Consider the following 19,976-nt stretch of genomic DNA (forward strand, 5'->3'; position numbering starts at 1 on the left):
AAGGCTGCAGCAGAGCAGCAGGAGGAGGATCATTGCAGGAGACAAAGTTGTAGTGCCTCGCCTCCAGGTAGCCCTCTATCCCCACATAGAATCCCTGAGTGTCCTTGTGTTGCGCCGTTACTGCAAGGGGAATGCGGGCTGACCGACAGTCCCCGCAGGGTACCCTCTTCAGGAGCACAAAGGGTGCTGAGGCCGAATATCCCCAGGAAGTCTGTGCGGTGGACCCTGGGGTGCGACGGCGCCCTATCTGTCCTACGGGCGGTTGGGAACCTGTACAACCGGGGGTCGCTTGAACGCTCCGCCCCTCGTAGGGGGGGGCGTGAGCTATCTGGTGGACCAATGTTTCACCGGAAGTGGGAGGGGCTATCCCCTCACCACAACCGCTAAGCACCGATTGGCTAAGACCACGATGCAAGTTGGCCCATCAGGTGGTAGGCCGCGAGGGGCGGCTTGCCTTTGGATCGCCTGTAAGATAACCCACCATGTTGGCATATTTGGTATGCTAATAAACCTGCAGCAATTTTCTCCACCAAAAAGTTGTCTTGTCTGCTTATTTATGCTACCTGTATGTTGCTGCGGGAGGGCTGGTGAGTGTGGCCGATATTGGCACTAAGGATCTGTGCAATCGTATCGCAACTCCCCTAGAGCCACGTGTAAAGCCGGAATGGTAAACCCTATCATAGCTGAAGTGGCATAAAAATTGGCATTTTGTTCCTATTAGGAGAGTCTCCTGCAAAAAGATGACCGCTGGTCTGTTCCGCCTGATGTACTGTAACACTGCAGAGGGCTTAATGCGGTCCAGCAGGCTGTTCACATTCCAGGAGAGCACTGTTATTTTAGAGGGGTCCATGGTACGGTTGGCAGAGAAGGAGGCAATCCCGCTTAAGACTAGGCTGGGCAAACGAACCTAAGGACCTGCAGTGCCGTGCGCTACACAATTAAAAATCGTGACATGCGTGCTCGCTGTAACTGACCTAAGGGAAAAATACATTGCTAAGACAAAGCAAAAAAGGAAACGAACCAGGCCTATAGGCCCAAATGTAATACCCCTCCCCCCCACCCCAGGAAGTATCCGTTACACTAACTGAATAACCCAGAACAGCTAACTAGGGGGTAAAACGTCTGTGATCTGTTAAAGCCCATGGAGCAGGATCTAGCACCTGACAACTCATTTAACCATGTTTACATAACGGTGGACTTCGGTACCCAACAGAAGTAACGTCATGTGCAGGGGAGAGCCACACACGCAATAAGCCCCGCTGAGAGGGATGGGAAAACTGGGCGATGCCCCACATCAGATCCCACACAATGAATAAAGAGTAAACAGTTGTGTAATGATGTCGCTGAAAGCCGAGAGGAGGAACCCAGGTCCGCCTCCGTGGATTGAACGATCATGGGGGTATCCGAAGGTTCTCAACCTCCTTCGGTGAGGCTGTATTTGAGGCAGTTCCTTCTTGTGCTGAGCCAGAGCCCTCCTCAGCATCCCCACGCTCAGCCCACCGGGGCAGCGGCCCAGAATACTCCACAATGTTTCTCGAGTGATGCAGCCCAGGAGGCTGTCTCTGTAGAAACCGCTGCTCAGTTGCCTGCTCCCAGGCCTGGTCCAGCGTGTCAAGGAAGAGAGTGAGGGACTGGAAGAAGACCTTGAGATGGGCAGGGAACAGAAGCATGTAGCGCAGGTCAAGTGCGCTGAGCTTCTGCTTCACTTCAGCAGAGCATCGTCACCGCTGTTGCGCTGCCTTTGTATAATCAGGAAACAGGAGAACCCTTGAATTATCAAATCGCAGATCAGGGCAAGCATGGGCTTCCTGCAAAATCACATCCCGATCCTTGAAATTGAGCAGGCTCAGAATCACAGGGCACGGAGGGACCCCCGGCGGGCGTCTCGGCACCAGGGAGCGATGTGCCCTTTCAATTTTCAATAACAAAGAAAGCAGACAGTTTATTTTTAGGCACCCATGTCTTGAACGGGTCCTCCAGGACCCCAGCGAGGCCCCCCTGCTCAAGGGACTCTGGCAGACCGACGAGGTGAAGATTATTACGCTGCGATCTGTTTTCGGCGTCTTCTGCTCTCTCCGTCAGTGAGGACACCAAGGGGGATAGTTTGGAAATCTGACTCTTGAGCGTTGTAATTTCGTCCTCAGCCGTAAATATGCGCATCTCAACCTTTGCAGTTCTCTCCACCACATTACAGAGGTCTTCACGCAGCAAGGAGAGATCCACTCGGAGGCTCTCCACCTTGGACGGCATCCCTGGAGTCCTGTATGGCTTTGAGGACCTGATCTAAGTCCGCAGTGCCCTGTTGCGCTGAGTCAGACACTCGACCCGGCCGGCCCTCTCCAGTCTCACAGGGGTCCCTCCGCGGGACTGTATATTGGTCCATTTTCATCTGGGCCGGGGTCTGCTGTGGTATCTCGCCCCACCCCATCCTCCAGGGCAAGGAGAATGTTTGTTACACCTCCAGCCAGGGCCCAGAACAGCCCAAGGGGAGGTTAGGAAACAGGTCGCCAGGACGCCAGGCGGTAGGCGCTGGGGGCCAAGAGCGGTCCAAAAGGTGCCCTGCAGCGACGGATGCCAGGAGAAAGAAAAAGAGGGGGGATCCTCGGCCCGGCCACCGCCCCCACGCCTCGCCCTCAAAGGCACCTCATCGCCCCTTGACACTCCGAAATCAGCGTCCTGGCTACTGTCCACCTCCAGCCCGGGGGGGGGGGGGTGTTCCAGGTCGGTCCGCTCGTAGGGGGCCAGTCCCCATCTCTATCCGCCCGGCTCCCAATGCACTGAGAAGGGGGGGGGGTCACCACCACAAGGCCCAGGAGTGACACTCAGGCACCTATATGTTTTCGCCTGGCACCTAGAGTTTAGGCCGGGGAGGCCTCTTCCAGCATCAACAGTAGTCAGGAGTATCAATACCCACTCCACGTCAGCAGCCTGGCCGCAACCCCAGGGACCCGGTCAGAGAGGCCACAGCCTCCACTCTACGGCCTCCTCTGCCCACTGCAACAACCTCGCCGTCGCAGCCCCCCCAAGGGGTGCTTACGAACACAGTAGCTGTGGATCAGGCTGCAATGGGGCGGGAGGAAAAATGGGGAGGGCCCCATCCAGTGGACTCCCAGTGTGACCCCCACCTCCAAGCCAGGGCGCCGTCTGCAGCCAGTTCCTCTTCCATCCTGGGTCCGGCCAGAGGGAGAGCACCACAGTCGGTTGCCACCGGGGGCACTCAGGGACCCTCCGTTCCAGTCAAATGCTGGTCTAGGCCCTACTCTCTATATCAGGCCGCCATCATCCGGGTCTCTGCTACTCTGCTGTGTCAGCTTGGCCCGCTTGGCCAACCCCCTCCTCGGCCACCCCCGTCCCCACCTGGGTACGTCAGAACAGGGTCCACTTTCGGGATCAGGACTCATGCCTCCAGACCGACAGCACTACACTGGACTGTGGGCCACACCATGCTGTCAGGATGGTGAGGCGGGAGGCCCCACCGAGCTCGGCGGTTCCGCCACTATACACTGCCCCCACAGCAGCTCGGCAATTCCCCTGACATTGCTAGGCAGTCGGGTAGCCTTGCACGGGGTCAAGACCGACATATCCTGCAGCGCAAGAACCCCGTGCCCTGCTGCGCCACAAATTCAGTGTTGCCAGGTAGGATGGTGCTTGAACGATACCGAGCGGCAGGGTCAATCCAAAAACTCAACCCCCATCTTGGCTGCCTAGGCCATGCCCCATAATTACCTAGCTTTAAATATTGGGACCGTCCCTTTTATGATGATGTATATACTTTTATATCTTCTGGGCACAAAATTGTTTTGTATCAGTATCTTAACGGTCCATTTCGAGGGTTTCATATCAATTTGAGATATTTTAGGGCTTCTCATTGAGAAAAAGGGTGCATTTCCTGATATTTATCTCTTTCTATGCACTTTATTACTTGGTTTTACTTGCAAGAATATGTCATACTAAGTGTCACACATTTGGCAGTTAAGTGCCATTCATAAGTGCACTAAAACTATGGAAATGTCACACAATCAGAAAACTTGGCAGCTATGTGTATGAAGCTTTCTCACACCCAGGGCCGGCGCTAGGCATGGGCAGTATGGGCAGCTACCCAGGGCCTTGTACTCAGCCTACAAGCATGGGGCCCCGCACCGATCCTGTGTCCTGTTGTTTCCCTGCCGATCCAACTAAAAGAAAGGTGTCTCCTTGCAATTAGGGTCCATGGGAGGGGTCCCTTCCCCCTGGCCACTCAGGGATGGTGTCTGGAGGCCTAGTGGAGGAGACGCTTCTTTTTGTCCCAATTGCAAGGAGACCATTCAGACACTGTGGGAGGCCCATTGTCCAGCATTTTAGCGCCACCACATTTTTAACTTTTAGCCCACAAGCAATTCTCACACCTATCCAGCTGAAGGTGTGGGAATTGCTTGTGGGCTGAAAGTTAAAACTGTGGGGATGCTAGAATGCTGGACAATGGGCCTCCCGCAGTGTCTCTGAATGGTCTCCTTGCAAGGGGTCACTGAGGTAAATTAGAGGGGCCTGCACATTCCCTTTTGGCCCAGGGCCCCGCAAATCCTAGAACTGCCCTGCTCACACCACTCCGATTCCCGCAAAACCCCTGAAGCTGGGGCCTGGCTGTCTGACGCACAGCTTCCAAGCAGCACGCCTAAATAATGGAACTAAGTTTGTGCTCTTCCATTATGGTGCTTTGCAGTAGTTTTAAGATCTTCCAAGAGTTTCTCATTGCCCAAACGGGTGTAATTTCTCATATATAGATGTTTCCCTCGTCTTCAGTGCATTTTGCTCGTGGAAAAGTGTCACGTATTGTCGTTTTTTTTGTTGTGAACCTTTTTATTGGATTTTACAATTACATACAGGATCACTCATTGTCGTTGAATGTCACTCATAATTACACTGAAATTATGCAAATGTAATACATAAGCAATCGGAAACCTTGGCAGCTATGGCCTGTTCTTAATTACTATCGGGTCTGCGACCTGGAGGGACCCGACTGGCCCAAGGCCCTGCTAGAACAGTAGTTAGAGTAGTACCCTTGATCTCTCAGCGTCCACCGCCCACTGCTGTGCTGAGCGCACAACTCAACGAAAGTGATACTAACATGCGTATTCCGGGTGGGGCTAGTCCGTTCTCTGTTTCAATCCCGGCCTTTAATAAAGCTCTTCTCAACTACGAATATAATCCTTCGTCCGTTCATAGGCTGCAAAGTCTCCAACCTCCAATTCTGATTGGTCAGACTCCCCTTCCGCGAACGCCTCTTCGCGAGTGACTGGATAGTGTTGTGATTGGCTGAACCTTCCTTTTCTTTTTTGCCGGCTGCAAGATGGCGGCGGAGAGCGTGTCCCTGTTCACAGCCATCGGGCTGAGCGAGCAGAAGGCTCGGGAGACGCTCAAGAACGAGGCGCTGAGCGCTCTGCTCCGGGACGCGGTGCTTCAGGTACAGCCAAAGAGCGCGCTTGGCCATGCTTCTGCCTCGGGGGTCCTGCAATGCTGTCACGCAAGGGAACGCCTGCCTAGAAATAGGAAGTACCGATGGAGAGTTGTATTACCTAATCTGTGCGCCCATCTTGGATTGGGATAAACCCAGTCTGTGGTGGAGGAGTCCATGTTGGAATGGTATAAATTTCAGCTAATAGTCCCTATGTAAACATTTAATGGAAACCGGGGCGTAAAATCAGTTGTCATTGGCCTGACTAACGGTATTTCCCGTGACTATAATAAGTTGTGAAAAAAAACTTGTGCGTCCTCGTGATGCACTTGTTCAAAGCAACCTTGCTTTTTAGGGGAGTGTGCAGTGGCTTGTTTGATCCTGGGCAACTGATGTGCATTTGACAGGTCAGCACTTCGAAAACAGGCTCAATCAGTGCTGTAAATGGGCAGCTCCTCAGTACCTGCCCTTCTTAGCACGGGTGCAGTACTTTTAATAGGAGAGTACCTGCATTTCTCATTACCAAACGTACCCGAGAATAGTGAGTACCTGTTCTTCTGTATTCCCATGTCAAACACTGGGTTTAATGGAGTAAACCCGCACCAAGCGCATTTTCCGAGGACAAAGCCTCAGCATGTTTTTCATTCACGTTTTCCGGGCTGTTTCTTGGCAGGTGGCTGGATTTGCACCACATTAGTTAAAGGTGCTCCTGAAGCCCATTTTTCAAGAACCCTGCTATGCTGCAGCGTCACGCTTCTAGTCACTGGCGAGTATCTCTTTTACAGCCTGTAAAGTTTTGTGAGAGTGGCTCTTCCTTTGAGAGAGTAAAAAGTTTCTGGGGGAAACACGATGCGAGACATTGGGGCATCTGGCCTCCCTCTATACGGTCAGTGGGACAGGAGACACAAATGCAGAACAAATCTGCACAATGTGGGACGGTTGGCCATCCTAGCAGTATTTAATGCTGTTAGTTATGAGGAAGTGCATTCTAGAATGTCCAGGAGCCCAAAGATGTGGAATTATGTGCCAACCTATGTTGGCACAAACCCTGATACCTTTAAGGAAAGCGATAGTAAGGCAGTTCTCGTTCTGTGAATTATCTCCTGTAATTGCAGTTCTGAGTTGTTCTTACATTGTAGATGAGGTTATTTATATAATATAGTAGATGGTTTACTGAGCTAAAAAGAGTAAACCTGAAATACCATGAACTTGACATTTATTGTCAGAAGATGTGAGCGACCCTGACAGTGATCTCAGACCATGCACAATACAACTTTTGCCCAATCCCGAAGTTCTCATGTTTGTTAGCAATAGTTTTTCCTTCAGGTGGGTTTCAAATGTCAGTAGACTCTTTTCCAAATTGGGTGAGCATATAAAAAAAAAAGGCTGTTCTTGGAATAGAGTGGTACTTGAAGAGTTTCTGTCATCGAAGAACCCAACAGAAGTGTAGGCACCATAACTTATTGTAATATGACTTAAGTTAGATTTGTTAGTGGGCATATGAAGCGTAGGTTCTTCTGGCAGCAAAAGTCTAAGTTAAGGCTATCTCACACAATAGGGAACATTTTGAACAAAGTGTGGTTACCTCAACCCTGATGGCATCAAACATTGAATCTCTTGGGAATAGAACTAGGGCCTCCTTAATAAAGGTGATGCGGGTTTCCTTTCCTCATAGTACTGCAAATTTGAATGCGGCGAACCAAAAATTCCTTTTACCTTCGATATTAGGCAACAATCTCACCAACTACTTGATATAGTGAAGGTGTCCAACCCTGGTAAATTTAAAACAAGAGTACTCTGCTGTTTGAGCTGGCCACCCTTAATGAACGTATGCCGAAACTAGGCTAGTGGCAAGAAAGGCAGTTTCTATGGAGCATGATAACCAAAGCACAGAAGCTGCAGGTATTGAAAAAAACGTTATAGTGAAGGAGTTTGAGGCTACCGGGTAGTTCTCGGACATACAGCAGATCAAGCATGAGATAGTATAATTTTATTTATTTTTTCACTCAGTTGCGCACCACTTTTTTTGTTTTTGTTTTTTGAAGGGATAGAAGGAACTTATGGAAGAATATCTTTACAAATATCAATGCTTTCTTTTGGCTTAGGATTAGTTTACTTTAAATATCCATGATCCTGACTGATGTTGAAATCCACCGAGGTGGTACCTACTTCTCATCACCTGTGGGTTTGCGGGCCTTAATACGTTCTATGCGTCTAAGATGTTAATTACTGGTTAAGTCATGTACGTTTGTAACTACCCGTTTTCCAGGGTCTCCATTCCTGATGTAATATAGAGTACATATTAAAACCAATAAATATTTTCTGTCCTACTTTGACTGACAGAGTAGCTGGAAATTGACAGCTCACTGCCTCCTGCTTTGTGTATCGGGTTGTTTAAAGTTCTGTCCGTTGCCGGTGCTATGTTAGAAGGTGATGTGGTCAATCCAGTGGTAACCCTATAATCGTTGTTTGCATCTTTTCAGGCATTGAGATTGGATTTTTTTTTTATTTCGTATAGGTTGTTGTGAAGTTAGATCTTTGTTGGCACCTCATTTACAGGGACATGTCGCGGCATGCTGTTATCGCTTACGGTTTTCTTTCCCATTGCTCAGTTTAGGTTTTCTTTTCCTTTGTGGTAGTATTTTGTAAGCGCAGCAGTCCGCAGAGGTCCTGTGATTTTTCTTTTTTTCTTTTCTGTTCCGCCAACCCGGCTGACACAGAACGTGTTTTCAGTGATGTTATGAAACCCAGCAGGTAATTGCAGTCCTATGTGGCTTTCAGATTTGAATTAATCAGTGATCCACCCTGAACCGTGGAACCTGTTTTCAGTGCAACTCATGTTGTGCTCATGAAGTCTCACTAGCACCTCTACACTTTGAAGATGGCTGTTTATAGCTTTGCAGTTGGAACAGAGACTATCTGAGGACCAACAGATTGACGTTTAGGCATTCGCCTTTCTGTTAAAGATCTGCTGAAGTTTTATAATTGAGTTGTAGGGCACTAAGCTAGAACAAGGAAAGCTAGATTTTGAAGCCTACATGTGCGTGTTACTCTGCGGATATAATTGATGTCAGTGATCCCTAACCTGGGGTCCTTGACGCCTACTGGGGGGGGTGAGGGGGGGGGGGGTACGCAACTGTCTAGCAAAAATAAATAATAGTAGATTGATCAAGTGTATACACTCAATAAAGTAAAGTTGAAAATGTTAAAACTCTCAAAATATGAAGGAGTTTACAAGGGAAGATTTAAATGGAAGTTGGCATTCTTAGCTTGATTTGTGCGAGCAGTACAAATTTAGCAAACTGTAATAAATTATTAGAGTTTACATTCACCACAATCCATACATTTAGGGGAAAAAACTGCATGTCGTTATTTTATTTTTTTTCCTTTCTCCACTCAGGAAGCTAATTACTGCTTCATTATATTTGGTTATGCCAAGAAGACTGAGATTAGATTTCAGTAGTTGCTTGTGTTTTTAAACCATTTTCGGCAGAGGCCCACAATATGCACATTTATTCCTTTTCACAAGGCCGATAGTATGGATCAGTGTTTGTACCATGCCAACCTTTTAGAAATTCCAACAAAGGAAGTAGGAACAGATTAATCCTTATACATTTGCACTTCCCAGCCAGACACAAGGGGCTATTCAAGTATTTCTGTGGTTGTTTGATCATAAAACTCTGAAGTCATCCAAGCACGCTTTGTTTTCAAAAACTAGTCTAACTTGTTTGGTCGCTTTTTAATCTAAGTTTGTGGTAATGGCTTATCCCAAAGTTCTTCCAACTAAAAGTTACATAGGATGTTTAAAAAAAGGCGCCTTTAAGGGATTTACATCATTTGAGCATGAGTTGTTCATCTCGCACCATGTTGGGTTTTTCAAGAAAGTTTAGAGAGATCAGGGTTGAAAGCATATTGATGCCTTCAAGAAACAAGACTTCCCTTTTGTAAATTAAGTTCTACGTGCGCGTGGGCCTGTATCATCAGATGGCCCAAACAAAATGCTATAAGTAAGTTGTTGTGCTAAGTCGGCCCAGCAGGAGGATCTGACCTGCAATGAGGCAACACCATAAAAAAGTTGGCACAGGCTTTAGGTGGGAGTTGACCCACACAGCATAATGGGCAGATAGGCAAAAATAGGAGTTGAAGGCATGGGCCTTAACCCTTCAGTTTGGCCTGGTGTAATTTGACTCCTCCCCGTGTTAAAACATGGCCAGCTCTTTATAGGCTGAAACACACTTAATTTAAAAATGTTCCACATGGATCCGGCCTTTTTATGACTTGATGCCTAAAGATGATGAACTCAGTCTTCTCATTATTTATGGATAACTTACTAATGGAGCAGTATGCTTACTAATGGAACAGTATGCTTACTAACGGAGCAGTATGCTCTCAGTTGAAAAAGTGACATCTGAGTCGGACAACTGTCCGATCAGATATTACACTGCCATCATCATACTGTAGAATTGAAATAGGGTGAGCATTCCCTTTTGGGGGGAAGCAGGTTCACTTTATTTAAAGCTATTTTGAGGTCTTCTATATATTAGCCCTAGGGTAGTATACATCTTCTCGATTGTAACACATGAGAGCTCCATTTTAACCAAGTATCCGAATAAAGTGCCTATGGTGGCTTTTGACAGTTATGACGTCATACCCCCATCCTGCTAATTTTGAGCATAAATTAAACACAAAGTATGTCTGAAATCAAGTGAATGAGTCTCCTATTGTGGTGCTTATTTTTTTCCCAGAGAAGCCAAGGTAATCAATAAAGTTGTTTTCACAGTATGGCTAAAAACCAGTTGAAAAGAATAGGAAAAGCTTATTGTTTCCAACCCAGGCTTCTCTATCTTGAAGTAAGACCTTGGCAAAACAACTTCCCCTCTGTCAAGTAAAGCTGAAAGTTGATAGTTTGCCATTTTTAGGACGATGCTGTATATGCTAGCACATGTGCTTGTAAGACTCTTGTGTTCACTAAAGGGCTTGGAACCCTCCCACTGCCTGCCATTCGTTGGTCACATTGTCGCTCTTTGCTGCCTTCTAATTGTGCAGTGTTTGCCATGCGTCACTTTGTTTTCTTTCTGTGGCACACAAACCGAGCCTAGATTAATTTTGTTTAATTAGTGTCTCTCTGCTGCTCACACAGTGATTCGGGTATTATTTCCAGAACACTAGACCTCCTGAGGCGGAAGCCGGGAGAGTTGCTTCGCTGTTTTTAAAAACTTGTGTGTATTTACTGTGGTTTTATTGCTTTTTACCCCATTCTCCCCTGGGCATTACCGCGCTGCAGCTGACAACGCTGCCGCGGCTTACCTCATTGTTTGTGTTGCCGCCAGCTCCGGGACACAGAGGCCACGCCCACCAACATCAGGCCACACCCCTTCCTATCATCCACTTCCTATTTAACATGTGCCTTTTCCGGTCGCGCAGCGGACGAGCGCAGCGGGCGCGCCGTTTGCGCGCCTAAGGCGCGCCTAAGGCGCGCCTAAGGCGCGCCTAAGGCAAGCCCGTCTGCGCCCGTCCGCGACCAGACTGCGGCCGGGGCCAGACATGCTGCCGAAATCGGAACATATGGTGGACAGATATCTTGGTCAGGTGAGGACCTAAAGGCATTCAGCCCACCATCCAACTGCTGCCCTCACTCTATAGACCCAGCAACCTTTGACCCCGCCCAAATTTGTAGCAACTGCGGGATAACGTTTGACAGCGCTGCCCCCGCAATACCCCCCAACCCTAAATCCCCTCCTCAAACTAACCTCAGGGCGGGCCTATTAAACTGTAGATCCCTCGTCAAACACACAGATGAGGTCTGGCTCCTACTACAAGAGAAGGATTGGGATATCCTGTTCCTAACTGAAACATGGATCAAAGAGGACAACCTGACCTCTATCGCTCTTGCCATCCCTCCGGGATTTAAAATATGCCTCGCCAACCGGCCTGGGACAAAAAGAGGCGGTGGCGTAGCTATTATTTTCAAAGAGCATCTAGTACTGACATCCTCGGCTGCCACGGCTATCCAAGGAATTGAAGGTCTTCACTTCTGCTTCCAAGTGAGCCCTCAGCTCTCACTAGCAGGACTAGTGATATATCGCCCCCCGGCCAGCGCGGACCCCATTCTTACTACCCTATTAGACACTATAGTGCAGAGCTCGCTCCTCCACCCCCTTTTCTTAGTGGTAGGTGATTTTAATATCCACATGGATAAAGTAGACTGCGCCATGGCAGAGATGCTCCGAACAACGCTAGACGCTGCCGGCCTCAGATTGATCAATGAAGGCCCCACACACACTGGGGGCCATACTATTGATCTCATCTTTGCGAATATCAAGGATGTGCGGCCTGAAAAACCTCTCCCTTTGATATGGTCAGATCATTCACTTGTCCCATTCACTCTGAACATTCGAAGTGATACTAAGGCGCCAAGTAAATGCTACTTTATGAAAAGGCAATGGAAAAAACTGACCCCTGAGTCTATGTCCCCGGTTCTGGCGCAAACCACTCCCCCCTTGACAAATAATCCCAATTTGGATGCTTTACTACTCAATGAATGGATAGGAGGGATGGTTTCTTTTATTGCCCCAGCCTCTCGGGCTTTATCAAAAAGAGAATCCCCCTCAGCTCCCTGGTTTACGCAGGAACTTAGAGAGGAGAAAGCGGCTTGTAAACAACTGGAAAGACTCTGGAGAAAAAACTACGGCTTAGAAGAAAAAGCTAGATATAAGGAAGCATCAAAAAAATTCCGAAAAGCCATTAGGAAAAATAAAAAGCGCTTCTACGCGGACTCGATTATACAGGCAGAACAGTCCAGCAAACAAGTTTTTAAAGTAGTACAGTCCTTCCTCAAACCTCAATGCATTGAAAGACAGGTTGTTCCCACACCATTACTTTGCGAGCAAATTTCAGAATACTTCGATCTTAAAATTAAAAAAGTATATGACTCCTTTGGCCCAGTAATAAGTACTGTGAAACAGGACACAGCGAATAATGGCGAGACAGGAGAAACCCTCACCCAGTTCGCGCTTATCCCTCTGAACGAGGTGAGGCAAGAACTTAGCCGCTGTAAATCCGGCTCCCCTGATGACCCCTGCCCTGCTAAACTATGGAGTGCCATGGCGGACTCTGTAGCGCCCACACTTCAAAGTATCTGGAATTCTTCCATTACGTCAGGAATCTTTCCTGACGTTTGGAAGCATGCCACTCTCCTTCCCCTAAAGAAAAAACCAAACGGGGACCCAGATGACCTCACGAATCTCCGCCCAATATCCCTTCTAGCCGCCCCGGGAAAAATGCTGGAAAAAGTGATACAACGCCAAGTGAGTAAATTCGTGGAAACCAACAACATTCTCCATGAAACTCAGTCTGGCTTTCGACCCGGTTTCAGCACAGAAACAGCGCTCCTAGAAGTAGCCGAGTCGGTGAGGTGGTCGATGGATGCTGGAAGTTCAGCTATGCTGGTACTCCTGGATCTATCTGCCGCCTTCGATACGGTGGACCACGCTAGACTACTCAGCCGGCTGGCAGATATAGGCATTCAAGACAACGCGCTGAGGTGGATAAACTCCTATCTATCTCAGAGAACGCAGAAGGTGGCACTTGGGACGATTTCTTCCACACCTAAAACCCTCAACTGTGGAGTCCCGCAGGGCTCGGCCCTCAGCCCTCTCTTGTTCAATATCTATCTGGCCCCCCTTTTTACGCTAATTGCCAGCTGGGGTGTTAAGGCAATTTCTTATGCCGACGACACCCAGTTGGTATTTCCATACTCTGAGATGACACAGGAATCCTTCGCAAACTTTAAAGGCTGTCTCCAGGACATTGCTCACTGGATGAATATTAACAAACTAAAACTAAATGCCAATAAAACCGAAGTTATCTTTTTCGGTAAGGGTCCCACCCCCGCCCCAGAGCTATGGTGGCCGGTGGAGATGGGCCCCCCCCCTTTGCCCAGTCACTCGGCAAAAAACCTTGGAGTGAGATGGGATAATAAAATGTCTTTCATTTCCCATATCCAACAAGTGGCTGGTTGCTGTTTAAGTAAACTCAGAAACCTCCGAAAATTTCTTAAACTTCTACCAGAGAGCTGTAGAAAAATGGTAGTCCATGCAACGGTCACCTCACGGCTTGACTATGCTAATGGTCTTTACCTGGGCCTCCCAAAATTCCTAACCCATAAACTGCAGGTAGTTCAAAACGCGGCTGCGAGGCTGCTACTGCGAATTCCTTTCAAGCAGTCAGTCTCTCCGCATCTTCGAACCCTGCACTGGCTTCCCGTGGTCAACCGGATAAAATTCAAAGCTCTGACGCTTGCGTTCAGATCTTTGCATGGCTCCTGCCCACTTTATCTCAAAGAACGCCTTCCAAGATATTCCCAAAGCCGTGCATTACGGTCTAATGACCGTGTCCTATTGGCTGTCCCACGAGCAAAAAAGGCCCGCCTTGGCGGTCGTACCTTCTCAGCAAACGTCTCCGTTCTGTGGAACTCTCTCCCTCAAGCAATCCAGCAGGTTCCATCTGAACCCTGCTTTAAGAAGATGCTTAAGACCTGGCTCTTCTCCCAGCCACGCTAGGTCTTCTATCTCCGCCCCAGGACTTCTGTGGTTCCTCTAGCGCCGGGACACCTCCTCGTGAGGTAGCTGTTCGCGCTTTACAAAATCCAGTATTATTATTATTATTATTAAAAAAAAAAAAAAAAGGGAACAAAAAAACCCAAACTTTGACTCGGACAACGATGGCCACATTATTGAGCTTTTAAAAAAAAAAAAAATCTCCTGCTGTTGCCATCTGCCACTGATGTGCCAATATGGATTGTTATGGTACTGACCAGACATATTTGATCCACCTCCGTCAAACACTACAATGCTGTTGGTGGGAGACTGATCCCAACACCTACCTGCAGCATACCGGAGTTGCTGCAGGTAGTCTGCCTGTTTGTATTTACACTGCTTCCTTGAATTGCTCTCTGGTGCTAATTCTTGTTTAAAAAAAAAAAAAAAAAAAAACCAACAAAAAAAAACTGACGTGCTCAACGCTGACTGCATCATAGTACATTTTTAAATCGTCTCCACACCCTGTCCCTATTCTTCTTCTTCCTCAACCCACACCTGTTTCTTTCCCCCCCCCATCTGTTTCTTCCCTAACGCCTCCTGTCTTCATTTATTCTCATTCCAGTCTATTTATTTTCCCACCATTCCGACAGAAGGGAGGAAAAAACGGACCATGAATGGGCCAGCGAGGCAGTGATTCTGACTTCATGGCTTTTTAGATCTCGCAGACCTAGTGCTGGAGCGCGCATGCGCTTCTCGCTCTGCGAGGCTTAATGTGATCGAGATGATTTCGGAAGGGGACTTGAAGCCCTGCCCATCAATCTTATTGGCTGGCGTCATCGTTTGTTAAACGCCGTGTCGTGATTGAGGAAAAGGCTTTTTCGTTACCGCCCGGTCTCCTTCTTTGACGGACCATCCGGACTGGATTTTTCACTTGCGGCGTTAGTCTCCTTTATTTTGTCGGGACACACTATATTTTTGTTACAATGGTGACAGCTTGTTTACGGATCCCATGCGGCGCCGGGGTCCTCCTGTTACCATCTCCCTTGGGCGCCGCCGGGGCCGAACAACGTGTCGACAGCTTGTTGGTGAAAGCAGGTAGTATTGAGAGCTGTGATGCGCTTCCAGTATTTGAAAGCATCTACTTCAAGGACGCGCTGCTAGGTTTGGCGCTAATGGCTCGCGCCGCTGTTGCATCCAGTCTCACCCACCTCGTGTGTGTGTGTGTGTGTGTGTGTGTGTGTGTGTGTGTGTGTATGTATATATATTTTCACTTAAACCATAGGTTTCACACGTTATAGTTAGCTGGACATTTCACTCGTAAAAAACCAATGAAATTCCCCCGTTATAGTTAGTGCAGGCAACTATAACTCACGCGACCGCAATCCTCTGCTGATGACGTCAGATATTACATCACTGTATTTAGACACTTATTTACCCATGTCTTCTTCCATTAATCTTTAGCTATACATATATTACAAATATTTATTTTTCATAAAGACACATATGTCATCAGTGATGTAATATCTGACGTCATCGGCAGAGGATTGCGGTCGCGTGAGTTATAGCTGCAAGGTTGGGGGCCCCCGGCAAAACTGAGTTTATTTGGAACACACATAGAATATATATATATATATATAATATATTTTCTATCTCGCTTATAACCACACTGTTCGGCACGGAAAGACCTGCAACTGTGCACCTCAACAATCGCCGACCTACCCTAGAACCGTTTAAAAAAAGACAACCGGCATATGTCCATTTCAAAGCTATTGACTGAATTGCAAGTGATATAGACGAGCTCCCTGGCCCCATATCACCGAATACATAGCACGAATATAAATCTTGGTTGGTCCGCGTGATCTCTTCAAGTGCTTCTTTTCTGGGGATTCCGGGAAGTTGTGTGCACACAACATTCTCTGCCAGAGCGGGTTCGGAGTGACCTGCGCGGTATTCCATGTGTATTGAATCTGTAAGGACATAACAAGCTCACCTGTGCTGTGTTCCAGATGCTCCTCCGCCGTCACATGGAAGGGAGCAGTCCCGCCTGCAGCCGTCCACGCGGCTCACCCTGGTACACTCCGTGCCACCTTCCCCCTCAGAAGGCGCTCTCGGTTGTGACAGCTCTTGCGTCCCGTGGAGGCGCGTCCTAGTCTACGGTGTTTACACACAGACGTCTCCACCCCACAGCTCATCCCATTCTGTCTCCCCGCTAGCCTTTCTTGCAGGCAGTCGGTTATTCATCAGTCTTCCCACAGTGAGATGGGATCAGTATTTATTATTTCATCCTTTGATGCACAACGGCCCACCGGGCTGCTCAAATTTCTCCCCCCCATCTGATAGGGTGTCCTAGGTTTTTCTGTTGGGGCGAGACTGCAGTTGCTCGGACGGGCCACCTTATCTGCCAGTTGCCCCCATGACTACATCGTGACAGCATGTTGCGTTACTGACTTTGGTTGTTGTCCTAACTTATTCTGACCCTTCCTTGGCGACAACTCCGTTATTGTTTGCGGTGACTAGTCTTGTAACAGTCAGTCCTTTCTTTCTCTCTTTTATAAACACATGTACCTCTGTTTTCTTCATAAATGAGATGTATTTATTATAAAGTGCAATCTGATATTGCACCACACACACAAGCATTTACAGACGGACGTACTTTTAGTCCGGAGACTAGCAGGGTATTACTCGTTTTGACGCTTGGTGAGACAACAAGAGTGTCAAAGGTGTCTGCGACGTAACTTCACACTGCGAGGAGGTCCTGTTTACAGTGGATAAGAGAATGACTTCTCCACCAGGAGGGTGTCCGCAGTGAATTTCTGTTTCTCCGATGATGGACAGTCTGGCGTGTCTACACGCAGGAAGACGGGCTACTGTGTCCACGTGGGTCCATATAGAGTAGAGCAGAGCACAGTGACATCAGTCTACAACAGGAGTTGCATAGAATCTAAGACATTAAGTTATCTATATACTACAGACTAACACTTCCATACCAGCCATGGCTTGATGGAAAGGCAGAGAGCATTTCAATGGAACATCTCGCCCTGGGAATCCAAGGTCTTTGTGCTGAAGAAATGACAAAGGAGACACCGCAGAAGTGAAGATGGAGACACAGGCCTTTTACCCCTTTTCCAGGGAATACCTTTCATAAAAAGGTCCCTTTGGGAAACGACTCCAAGTGTGACGTGGCTGAAGCCACTGTGTCCCAAAAGAAACCCACTTGCCAACTTGGTACCAGGAGCCTTGGTATTTGACCCAATGTAGTGAAGTGTCACTGGGTATCTTGGGAGGGTCCCAGACACCACCACTTCGAAATGTTATCAGATTGATAAATGGATTTAGGATTCAAAATACCTAAAAATGAACTTTTGTTGAGACTTCTACTAGGTTATGTGACCATATCAGTAAACGTGCTGAAGGGATAGCGGGCAGATCCCAGTGCTGGGCACGCTAAGCCTATCGGAACCACCATGATACAGCGGTCACTGGAGGGTTCCACCACCTGACAAAGTACACCTGTCTGATCACATCAATCAGACTGGAACTTGTGTGGCAAGTGATCTTTGCACCTCCTTTTTTCTAAATGACAAATTCTTGAATTATCCGCGGAGTGGATATCCTGAAGAAATCCTACCAGAACACAAAGTGCAGGTAAAACGTAAGTGCAAGGGGACAGATATGCTGGAGTCTGTAGGTGGCAACACCTGAAGCATGGGACTGGCATGACTCTTGTTCCTTAAAGCAGAGGATTTGGGGGCACCCTGTAGCTTGGTAAAATATGTGTGTATTACTTTTGTATAATTATTTAAATCAAGACGCCATTTTGACGACTGTTCCAATTTTTAACAACATTGCTGTTTCACCGTTCTGCACACCTGTGTGTTTAATTAGACCCTCAAAAAGTGAGAGAATTCACAACTATTGTGGCCGTGCTGACCAGTGCCCATATCCCGACTCCACAACAGTTGTGTTGAGAGAGAGAGAGAGCAGCAGCTGCAAAACGCTCATAATTGTAACATTTCTTTTAAACTCTATACCACACCAAATTATTCGTCTCACTTGCCAACCCGACCCACAATGAAATTAGTGTAATTATCCTACTGCAGTCTCACCCCACCCCCATATCTGAATGTTTAATGCGTTCAACCACTGTTTCTAGCATATTTTACTACGTCACACTGCTTGTGACTGACCGTGAAAACTCCCTCACCAACTTGGGTGGCAGTTCTTTCCTGCTCCTAGTTTGTTACAGTGCATCCCAATAAAAGCGTCAACTTCGACAGACTGCCGCATCATAACAAAGACCACAATCTGGGCATTTCTAGACGTCACGCCTCTCCACAGAACCCTGACTAATTAAATTAAATTCCTCCAAGTTTTCGAGTCCATAAAACTCTCCAAGAGCTAGAAGGGTAAACGAGCATTTGCAACACAATGGGTCTCGCATTTACACGTGTTTGAGCTATTGGCATTGTAAGTGACCATGCTTTTTATTTAGGTTTTAAAAAGCAAAACCTAAATCAAAGGCATTGTCACTTAAAATGCCAATATCTCAAACTCGCGTAAATGCGAGACCTATTGCATTGCAAATGCTTTTTAAAAAAAAAAAAGTAATTTTTTTGTTTACTGTAATGTTATCCACCGTTTATTGCCAAAACCAATCGCTCTGCCATAAATGAAACATAATGGTTTTGCTAATGGCTTTCATACCTGGGGATGGTGCCGAGATACCAACCTTTCCTACCCCACTCCAGTCTACCACCTATTCCGTTCCAGTGTCCCTCTCCCCTCCCCCCACTCCACTCTGCGCCAATCTATCCAACTTCACCCTACCCCAATGTATCACACTCCACTCTACCCCCACTCCTGTATCTACCCCACCCTAATCTCTCCACTCCAATCTATCCCACCCCACCCGACTCTACCTCACTCGAATCCCTCCTGTCTACCTCAGTCAATCCCACAGCAATGTACCTCACTCTACTCCGCTCGGTTCTATCCTGCTCCGCCCAGTTCTAGCCCGCTCTTCCCGTAAGGTATTTTAAGCCCTGCTGAACAGCCACACTTGTGTACAACATGGCTAAAACATATTGCCTAAGCCAATAGCTCTCGCATAGGCGAGACCTATTGGCTTTGCCAATGCTTGTTCCTTTTGATTATGCACGAGAGTGCATGTGGTTTTCAGTTTTCTTCTTTGTGTTCTTCACCCCACCCCGATGATCTTCAAAACATACAAATTATGGAAGTACTTGGACAAATCTATTAAAAACAGTGCTACTCCAGGTAGAGGCCCTCCAATACCAGTCTGATAAGATGGGCACTCAACTAACGCTGCTAGACACTCTGGCTGTCTTTGTGGTTGCTATCTACAGAAGGTTGGGCACATTTAACATGTTTTTACAAACCAGGTATGACCGATCACAAGATATCAATTTTAATTGCCGATGTGGTCCAATTATTGACAAATTAGCCTCCCTCCCAGTAATGCTGAGTGATTTGTGTACACAACTCAAAAGGGCTCCACAGTGCCCAAATAACCAACCTTCTGAGGGTCACCCGGAAAAAGTAATTCATGAACCGACAAACACACGACCAAAATCTACAATAAAGGGAATTCCACGACAAATGAAAACCCAGTACAATCCGTTATAGGAACAGAGGGTAGCAAAGCTAAAACACTAGTAGGTCAAATGTCGGATGCCATATCTGGAGATAATTTAGACAAACAAATGAATGCAAAGCAAAGGCGAGCAAAAAGACGGAAAGGCCGAAATCAATAAACAAATTCAAATCAGGATGGATTCATGCGTCTTTTTGGGTCATAATTAGCAAAAAGCAAACTTGCGCCCGAAAATAACATCAATTCAATAGGGGTCCCCGAACAGAATGCAGAAGTTGCTAAACGAACTAATCATTCCGTCAACAGAGCGATGCAAGTAACTGAGAAAATGCAAAAACTCGGGAACGCTATGAATGTAGAACTAGAAGCCACCCCCCCCCCCCCCCCCCAA

General features: G+C 47.4%; 1 protein-coding gene across 1 annotated transcript in view; it reads left to right on the forward strand.

Moving 5' to 3' along the window:
* Window positions 1-5,284: 5,284 nt before the first annotated feature.
* QARS1 (glutaminyl-tRNA synthetase 1) overlaps window positions 5,285-19,976 on the forward strand; it is a 296,102-nt gene continuing 281,410 nt past the window's right edge. The window contains exon 1 of the mRNA XM_085624343.1: window positions 5,285-5,440. Coding sequence (XP_085480469.1) covers window positions 5,327-5,440 — 114 coding nt within the window. The 5' untranslated portion in view covers window positions 5,285-5,326. The remainder of the gene's footprint in view (window positions 5,441-19,976) is intronic.

This window comes from Triturus cristatus, chromosome 9 (assembly GCF_964204655.1).
Source record: "Triturus cristatus chromosome 9, aTriCri1.1, whole genome shotgun sequence".
Classification (NCBI taxonomy): Eukaryota; Metazoa; Chordata; class Amphibia; order Caudata; family Salamandridae; genus Triturus; species Triturus cristatus.